The following is a 9,865-nucleotide window of genomic DNA, read 5'->3' on the forward strand; positions in this document are numbered from 1 at the left end:
ACCCTGGAGCCGACCCCCACGCTGTCTGGCTTTATTAGAAATCATGGGGTAAAATTTCCACTGATTTCAGGATAGGATGAGAAGATTCGAGGGGAAAGTGCAGGCAAAAGGTTAAAGTTATCCTTGGAAATGGTGCCCATTTGCCCTAATCCAGAGTCAGTGCAGATTCCCACACATCTTCCTGAATTAAGTAAATGTCTTTGTCATCAAAACATAGGAAATGCTCTGGATGTCTACCTCCAGCTCCGGGAGAGTTAGCAGCAGGACTTGGTGCTTTATTTCTACGGCAGGAGAAGAGAGCATATGTGGGTAGTTTTTAATTTTAAGCAAAGTCCTTCACCTTCTTAAGCTCCTGCTGCTAATTCTGGCTAAGTTATTAAGCTTCTCTCCAGTACCATGAGATATATGGATTTCTAATAGAATTATTCTCTTGGCACCCCTTCTTTTTGAATAAGATAATTGTAAGATGTTTTCAGTTTTCATAACAACACACTTTCATTGAGGCAGAATCTCCAAAGCAAAGGGGAGTGATAAACTGTCTTGGTCTCTGTTTTGTTTTTCACATTTCTGGAAAATATACCCAAAGCTTGGCACACAGGCTCTTGCCCTGGTTTCACCAGGGAAAGGCTATGCGACTGGTCTGCAGTCGCTATTTTTCAACCTGAGGTGGAATCAAATGGGATGGGTTTTCTAAACCTGTAAAAATAAAAGCAATGCATAAAAACAGAGAGCAAGGCCAGATTAGGAAAAAATTACCTTTTTTAGCTCACAATGGGAGAAGTCTCTCTCTCTCTCTCTCTCTCTCTCTCTCTTCTTTTTTTTTTTTTTGGTACCAGGGATTGAACCCAAGGTCGCTTAACTACTGAGCCACATCCCCAGCCCCCACCCCTTTTTATTATTTATTTTGAGTCAGACGGATCTCCACGAGTTGCTTAGGGCCTCACTAAGTTTCTGAGGCTAGCTTTGAACTCATGATCCTCCTGCCTCAGCCTCAGGAGCTGCTGGGATTATAGGTATGTGCTACCTACCAGGCTAGAAGTCCCTTTTTAAGCAGTCACTCCCCACCATTTCCCACTCCATGAATCCTATAATACTACCACTCAGAGACCTTTTTGGAGATTTTCTTTCACAATTGTCTTGGAAGCTTCCGAAATTTTTCTGAATATAGGAAAGTTTTGATCCTTGAAGGATTTGAATGTTTTCAAAAGATTTCAAAGATGTGAGCCAAGTTCGGAAAATAAGCAACTTGAACTAGAACTGTTGTTTGGTTCAACAAATGAGGCACTATAGATTGATAACATGGTGGGTGTGTTGGGGAGTAGTATTTTTCCAATGTACTGTGAAAGTCAGTCCATTTCAATGTTTGTAGAAATCGATTCTGAGGGTTTTGTGGTGTTTTTTTTTAATTATTCTTCAAACAAATGAGAAGGCAAAGCACTTGACCAAGAAGTGGGGCATGGCTAGGTAGGGCTCGGAAGCCAATCACAAGTTCTCAGAGCACTCAGCATGTGATCCTTCAGCAAAGAGGAGGGCTGATCACCTAACACCTATCACACAGATCTGTCAAGAGACTCACTCAGGGCTCTGTACAAAGTTGGCACTTGGCTCTGATTTGGTTGATTTAATCCAGATTTTCTTTCTGAACAAAAGCTACTATAAAGACTTTCTCTCCAGGTGCTTCGTGCAACAGATGAGCTTTTAGTTTGCATTTAGCATAAAAAATCCCCAGTAGAGGGAAAAGCAGTGGAACAGAAAGTCTCCCTCCAGAGAGGCTGACTAAGGCTTGGCAAAGCCAGCCAGAGCCTCTGCAAGGGGGCCATCAATCAAAGAGCTAACCACCATGAACGAGAGAATCTGGGAGGTCTCCAGGCTCCATAAGTGAAAAGCAATATTATTTATTGCCAGAAACAGAGAGGAGCAAGGCCTTCCACTGCATCCTGTATCCTGTGTATCTAAGATCAATAAGGACCGTTACCCGGAACATGGCCTGCACGACACACACTGTCTGGGGCTGACCAAGCACAGGCTCTTGTCCCAGGTTCACCAGTGCAAAGCTGTGTGATTAGGTCTGTTTCCACATCTCCAAAACAGAAAGCCTGAGGCTATATAGCTCAGTGGCAAAACACGTACTTAGCATGTGTGAGGCCCTGGGTTCAATTCCTATTACACCCCACCCCCACCAATATGAGAGAATAAAAGAATCTTCCTCCTAACACTGCTGTGAGTATTAAGTTGAAAAACTGGAGGTAAACTGTTTAGCCCAGTATTTGAACTATGGAGAACATTCAATAAACTAGCCATTGCTGTAATTGCAAATATTTTTACCTTTTCTTGTATATTTTGTGGAAATTTCATAAAAGTGATCATCATCTCATTTTCAGTTGTCTTGCTTTTGTCCCATAAAATTTATTCTCTGTTTTATTTACTGTCTTTGCATCTAAACATTGACCATTTGGTATCACTATTTCCCCCATCCTCTATAACATTCCACGCAGGACAAATCAGTTGACTTCAGATATGTTCACCAAGTTTTGAAATATGAGGGTAAAACCTGAACTCGATGATCTGGGAACCAACAGAAGAAATACTACTTTGCATATAAACAGGAATGTAAACAAAAACGCCCCCTTCTGAAAAACATCTAGGAAGAGGCTCTTTCTTCCATGGTACTTATCAAAAATAAACACATCTGCAGACCCACAGGGATTTACTGGAATAGAGTCCATGGCCTCATTATCAAAATATTTTGGTAGGGCCATCAAAGAGTAACTTCAAATAAACACAATTGCTAATAGAACTCCTAAAGGGAAGTTTTGAAACAACAACATTTTGATGGGACCATAGGAAAAATCATCTATTCTGGCAAAAATAAAAGACAGCATGGAAATTGTCCGCTATTTTGGTAAGCATATGTTGGTGTTGGCCTCGCAGAGTGGCTATTAAGACTTACATCATAAGCACTTTTGTATTTCCCCTCTTTCTAACTCTTCTCAAATACCTTTCACCCCACTTCTCAAGTATGTTGGCCTCACCTACATCTTTCAAGTTGCTGCGTTCCTCTGAATCCCAAGTGGGTTGGCAATTGCCCAGGGGCTGGATTTGAGGTGGCTGATGGCTTCTGTCCCCCTTATCCTGTATGAGGTCCAGCAAATTCCTTGCAGCCTCTTCCCACAGAGTGTGTTTCCTCAGGTGCTGCTTCAGGCCATCTCCCGGGAACATGTAGGGGAACTCTCCCGTGCTCTTTTTCCCCATTAAGTGCCCCGCACAAACAAAACCAGATCAGAATGCCACACATTTAACCAGCGGGAATGAATGGATAAGAAAGATTAAAAAAAAAAAAACAGTCATGTTTGTGCTGTTTCCTTCTAAATGCAGCGTAAATAGCATTTTATTTACTCTGACAGATTTTGCTCGGTGTTAAAAATGTGCAACAAGGTGGACAGAATTCAGAACTGTAACCCAGGAGTCCTGGTGTGGGAGTCAGTTTTCATCGCTGTGACCAAAATACCCTACAAGAACAACTTAGAAGAGTGAAGATGTATTTTAGCTCATGATTTCAGAGGTTAGTCCATAGTCTCAAGTTCTCGGCTCTAGTGCTCTAGAGTATCATGGCAGAAGGACAAGGCAGAGGGACACTGCTCTGGGCACACCCCAGTGACCTACCTCCTCCAGGCACACCCCATCTGTCTGCAGTTACTACTGAGAGGTTCCAGCTCTCATAATTCAATCATTCCACCTCTGAACATTCCTGCATTAACACAGGAGCTTTGGGGAGGACAAGTCACATCCAAGCCATAACATCTGGGTTTTTGTTCCATCATTTCTGTGAACTAGCCAGGTGACCTCAGCCAAGTAGTTTAATATCCTGGTCTTCAATTTTCTCAGCTATAAACTTTATAGGGTGAACTAGATTAAACCTAAGGAACCCTCTAAATCTCAAATTCTATCATCAATTCTATGTGCACCAAATTCTATTCCCAACAGAAGAATGGGCTTTAAACATCTTCCTCAGCCAATTCTGAATTGCTTCTGAAAATAAAAGCCTTGGTATGTTTCTTTGTGTGATTAAAAGAAGAAGAAGAAAAGAAAAGTGTTGCTTTCCTCTTATCTTTAATACAAATGTACCAAAGGAATTTTTCACTTAAACTTTCTCAGAATTTTAGCTGAGATTGAATCTAGGAAACTTCACCTGGACATTATTAGTTAAGAGCGTGATGAAAAACAAGCTGGAAACAAGTTCTGACTAACACTTGGCAACCACATAAATGCAGGGTTTTCTCTTGGATGTCTGAGATGGTCAGTGAGTGTCTCTAAGTGGCCTCAGGGACACGCACCTGCTGTACAAATAAAGCCATCATTAAGGAGGCCAAAGTGCTAAAGACAGGGAAATTCACGTTTGCAAGTGAAGTTAACACAGGATAAGAAACAGGCAGGGAATTCAGGGTCTGCGGTCTTAATACTTTAACCCATTGCTTCAGCTACACACATATGTTGTCTTCTTCTAGTTTCCCTCACCCCATCTCTCTGAAATTAGGCCTTTACCTCTTTGAAATTTTAACATCAATGAAAGGTTTTTTTAAAATTTAAAGTATATACTGGATAAAGTCCTTATGGTCCCAACATAGACTGGCATTAGAAGTATTCAGGACAAATATCATGGAAACAATATTTGAAAGACCTTCAGTCACTTAAAAGAGGCCCCTTCCCAGAGCACTGTCCACCAACAAAGAAGCCTCATTATAACTTCATCACTGTCATATATACTGCAACTGACAGTTTCCAGAATGTTTAAATGTGGATTATTTCATTTGATTCAGACCACAGTAGGTTTTACTGTTATATATTTGGTGAAAATGAGGCTTACCTGAGGTCACACAGATATTAGCAAAGGTCCCTAGGATTAAAGTCAGCTCAGAGGGCTGGAGATGTGGCTCAGGTGGTAGCGAGCTCGCCTGGCATGCGTGTGGCCCGGGTTCGATCCTCAGCACCACATACCAACAAAGATGTTGTGTCCACCGAGAACTAAAAAATAAACATTAAAAATTCTCTCTCTCTCTCTCCTCTCTCACTCTCTCTTTAAAAAAAAAGTCAGCTCAGAGTCCAAATTCCATTATATTGTTTCAAAGTGCCTTTTAACTTCCTAAAACTACAAGGTAGCAACACATCATTCCAGAGTCTGGAAAAAAGAGTAAGATCTGAAAAAAGCCTTCCAATTTTATAAAAAGGCACAGAGACTGTATATTAGTATATAATGGCTCATTATGTAAATGAGAAGAATTAATTCAATATAAGGGAGACTTCAAATGAGATTTTCTTTTTTTAAAATTATTTATTTAGTTAGTTTTTTTTTTTTCGGCGGACACAGCATCTTTGTTGGTATGTGGTGCTGAGGATCGAACCCGGGCCGCACGCATGCCAGGCGAGCGCGCTACCGCTTGAGCCACATCCCCAGCCCCTCAAATGCGATTTTCAGTATAAGTCCTTGCTAAGTCACTTACAACAGGAGACTTCACATGATTTTAAGACCCTACTGAGATCAGTTTTCAAGCTGAAGCACTGGGATCCAGAATGCTTGGCTCTTCACTTATATGCGTGGCCAACTTGGTGCCTGGATATCCACTAAATAACCTTGCACTTGGCCATAACACTGATTATGTTGAACAACTTCCCAGGAAGTTCTGATGCATCAGCTTCATTTATACAGAGGAAATTGAATCATGATGATTGGAAGGCAGGATTGGAACCCTGATGCTCCCCGTAATGAGCTCAGTCCCTCTTGCCCTCCCTAATTGCCTATCATCTAGTCAGGATGCTGGAAATGAGGAAGGAGTTATTGGCTCTGAAACAGAGGGGTGATGGAGATATTATTTTTACAAACAAGAACTTTATTTTGTCATGGCCAAATAATTTTGTGGACTTTCTATAATGGGAGGATAAAGTCATCACCCATTCTGTGATCAATTTAACACAGATCCTGTGACGCCTGACTGAATTTCATGTGTGGTGGGTGTGTGATGTTCAGCTCCCCATCACTAGATCTACAAGCTGGTTATTAAGGAAAGCACACCATCTATAACATCCCAGGGAAGCACTCATTTCCTGGGTCCTATTTCACTTTTGTGCTGGCTACTGTCAACCAAATCATTGTCTCCATGGCAACATGAAGGATATGCCCACTTCTACCTCTCCTCCCATCATCATCTGTCACATGTCCATATCAAAATAATGGAGATATCAGCATAGACAAAAGACAGGCATTTGCAAAACAAAACCTTGGTCAGAGAGACAGAGAGAAAAGAACTTCTGTTCTTTTTTTTTTTTAAAGAGAGAGTGAGAGAGGAGAGAGAGAGAGAGAGAGAATTTTTTTAATATTTATTTTTTAGTTCTCGGCGGACACAACATCTTTGTTGGTATGTGGTGCTGAGGATCGAACCCGGGCCGCGCTCATGCCAGGCGAGCGCTCTACTGCTTGAGCCACATCCCCAGCCGTCTTTTTTTTTTTTTTAACAGCATATGAATGTTTATTTCAACAAGCTGAAGTTTTTTGAGTTTTGATGAGAGAAAATGTTTCATATGGTCCAATTTTGCAAATCTCTTATTATGGGACTATTATATATCAGATGCAATGGTGTAGTAAAGTATTTTACAGGGAAGCAACTAAGATTAGGGCTAATTTTTCCAAGGCAACACTTTTGACTCTAATTATTAAGCACCCAATATATCAAAGGATGCTTACAAATGGATACATCAGGTGCATTTACAATATTCTCTTGAGAGTTTATTATAAACCAGTCTCATAGGCCACAAGGAAAATAAAAGGACTATGTACAGCCTTACAGGAAACAGGCAAGGAGCTGAGGAGGACCAAGATGAGTCTAGGGCCTTGGTGGGCGCATTCCCGGGGGAGGGGGCCCTGTAAGGGAAACCAGACAATCCGGTGAGACTCCGCGAGCAACAGCATAACAAACAAACAGGTCTGTGGTAACATGGCCCTGGGGAATCGGGCCACGCTTCTGTGGAGCTACTTCCATAACTCTGTGGCCAAGGGTCAAAGAAGGCCGCGCATCTCTGGGGGAGGAGGCTGCATTCCTGGAGGGGTCATGCCCATCCGGGTCCCTCGTCCAGGGGGACCCATAGGAGGCCTCATACCAGGAGGTGGGCCCATCATGCCTGGAGGGGGTGCCCCTCGGCCCATAGGTGGTGGAGGACCCCCACGGCCTGGTGGGTACTGGGTTGGAGCTCCTGCAATACTGGCAGTGGCAGCAGCAGCAGCAGCTGCAACAGTGCCTCTTCCTTGTGGGGTCATCACCTGTTGGGATGGCCCACCAACCCCACGGACTGGTCCAGCAAGACCTGCAGGAGCCTGGGGCATAGGAACACCAGCTGGGATTCCTCTGCCAGCAGCCCTGCCAATTCCTGGGCCCCCAGCAGCTCCAGCAAGTGGCACTCGAGCAATGCCAGTATCTTTGGGAGGGGGTCCTTCTACTGTCATCGAGACCAGGTTCTCGCCTCGAAACAGCACCAGACCAAGGACTCGCTTCTCTTCCCTTTCTGCTTGTTTGGAGTTCTTTGGCTTGATCTTCCTGAACTCATCACAATCACAGAGGATCAAATTCATATGCTTGTCAAAAGCCTTGAAGGTGCCAATGAAGATCCGGCCATCTTGCAGGAAGCATCTCATCCTGTAGTCGATGTGCTGCAGCATCTTGCTGCTCTTGCCCACAGTCATGGTGGCAGTTCTGATGGCTCCAATTCCCGCTGGATTCGCCTCCGTAGAGGCCTAGACACCCGCCAACAACCAGATTCCCGCGTCGTCGCTCTTCTGTTCTTTTTAATCATTTAAAGAAACCACTAATAGACAAGTCTGAATTTCCTTGAAGTCAAAATTTGAAAATTATCCTAACTTAAGAAAATATATACATCAACATGTAGATTAAAGTATTGAGTACTTCTAAGAAGTAGTTTTTCTGGAGTTTTTGTGTTTTGCTTTTGTGGGGCTGGGATTGAATCCTGGCTCTTGTGCATGCTAAGCAAGTGCTCTACCATGAGCTACACCCCCCAGTCCTGGAGCCACACTTTAAATCCCCCAGTTTCTGAGTCAGCACTGCAGTGTCAAGCCACTTTGCAGCTTCAGAGTGGTGCTTTCCAATTCCACCTTCTGGGATAAGCATCACATCAAAGAGCCAACACTAAGAACATTGCATGGAAGCATTGAGAATAGTGTGTGTTGACACACATTTTCATTGCACAAACATTCCCATGGACATCCAGCCACAGAGGAGCATGCTACATTTTCTAGCTGTCATCTCCTTTTCTGTTGCTACACTCTGCTTTTGTCAGGTGGAAGGAGCAAATCAGTTAACAGGCCTGCAAATGGAAGCTGACAGCTTCCTTGTAGACAGCAATATGTGTCTTTAGTTTTGCACTAATTAAAACTAAACTGTGTGTCTTTGTGATTGGAGAGGATTGGCCTTGGTTTGGGATAACTGAAAGCTAAACTTGAAACTTAACATCATTTGTCCCTGCCAACGCTTCTTATTCCAACATTGGTATGTGTACACACAACAAACTTTTAAAATATATGATGTAATTTTAGGCTGAAATTTATATTATTCTTGACCTCCTTCTTCCCTTGCTCTTCCTCACACCCTGTACAAACAGGGGGAAGAGAAAAGGGTACATTTAATAATAAATTTCAAAGTGGCATTTGGGGTTGCTGCTGGTCTGTGTACTTTGGGGTTACCACTAGGAAGGGTGAATAAATGCAGACACCCTAAGTACCTGGGGACAGTCATGTTGCAGAACTGCAGCAAAACAGGTTGGGCCTGGCTTGCACCAGAAATAATGACCATGCTCCCCAGTTAACTCTGTTCTCCTACTTTGGGCCTGCAAGGCTTACCTCATAGTAAGTCCTGTTAGTATAAAAATACAGTTGAGGAAAACAGGTTGGAAATCCTGAAGGCTCACTCCACCTTTCCTCCTCCTGAATGGTGGCTATACCAGACAATGGCCACTGGACTTAAGCTCCCAGAGACCCTTGTTAAGAATTACTAATTCTAAATTTGGGTTCTTTGACCCCTTGTGAGTGTCCTTCATTCTGGAAGTGCAGGGCTTCTCAGCCTCACCCAGGCCAACTTCTCCTGGGTTCCACCGGGTCCTTGGCGATCACAAATCCTCTCAACCCTGGGGGGAAGGATGATACTAATAGCAGCCACAAAAATTGCTCTGGGCAATCCCGGGCTCTCTCTCCTCTGACAAAACCAAAGGCAACACAGAGGCCCAGGAAACCAGTTCCAGCCTCACCGCCCCTTCCCCCAAATTCCTCCTCTTCGTGGCAGGAGGTTGATATTCAAATTAATAAGTACTTTTTCAACACACTGTTTCCGGTCCTAAGTGGTTGACTAAGGAAATAGTGCGTGTCTCTCTGTGTCTCTGTCTGTGTTCCACACACACCATCTCTTTAGAGATGGGCCGACTCCCAGGTTGAGGTTGGTGCAGTGAGCTGCGGTGGGGTACGTCTGGGGATGTTGAACCCCTTGCATTTGCAAGAGGCTATGCTTAGCGAGGCCCAGAGGCCCGCGGGTGATGGGTGATGGCGAAGCTGGCGGCGGCTGCCTACTACCACTTGTCCTGGGTGTGCCCTCGGCAGATCCCTGACCTGGCAGGCGCCCTCCTGCCCGGCTCCGCCCGCCACCAGGCAGTCTCTTCCGCCTCGCTTCCGGGGAATCAGGACCTGGGAATCACCACGCCGGTGTCGGAGAGCAGGAGGTTGGCAGAGGAGATGGGAAAGACGCTAAGGCAGAGGGCGAAGTCGTGCGTTTAGATAGACAGAGACTGAGAAAGAGCGGGGGCTCCAGGAACAGAG

At 44.1% G+C, this 9,865-nt stretch overlaps 1 protein-coding gene across 1 annotated transcript; it reads right to left on the minus strand.

The window, feature by feature from the left end:
* Positions 1-7,033: 7,033 nt before the first annotated feature.
* Positions 7,034-7,804, minus strand: LOC308634934 (small nuclear ribonucleoprotein-associated protein B-like). Its single transcript, XM_081269135.1, has one exon. It carries the CDS (start codon positions 7,727-7,729, stop codon positions 7,049-7,051), a length of 681 nt encoding a protein of 226 aa, XP_081125261.1. The 5' UTR covers positions 7,730-7,804; the 3' UTR covers positions 7,034-7,048.
* Positions 7,805-9,865: the final 2,061 nt, after the last annotated feature.

The sequence above is a fragment of the Spermophilus citellus genome (genome assembly GCF_964194105.1).
Source record: "Spermophilus citellus genome assembly, chromosome: 16".
Taxonomy (NCBI): domain Eukaryota; kingdom Metazoa; phylum Chordata; class Mammalia; order Rodentia; family Sciuridae; genus Spermophilus; species Spermophilus citellus.

What these genes read in the sequence shown, in the direction of transcription:
- LOC308634934 (XM_081269135.1), bottom strand. Translation starts at nt 7,729, where the DNA reads ATGACTGTGGGCAAGAGCAGCAAGATGCTGCAGCACATCGACTACAGG.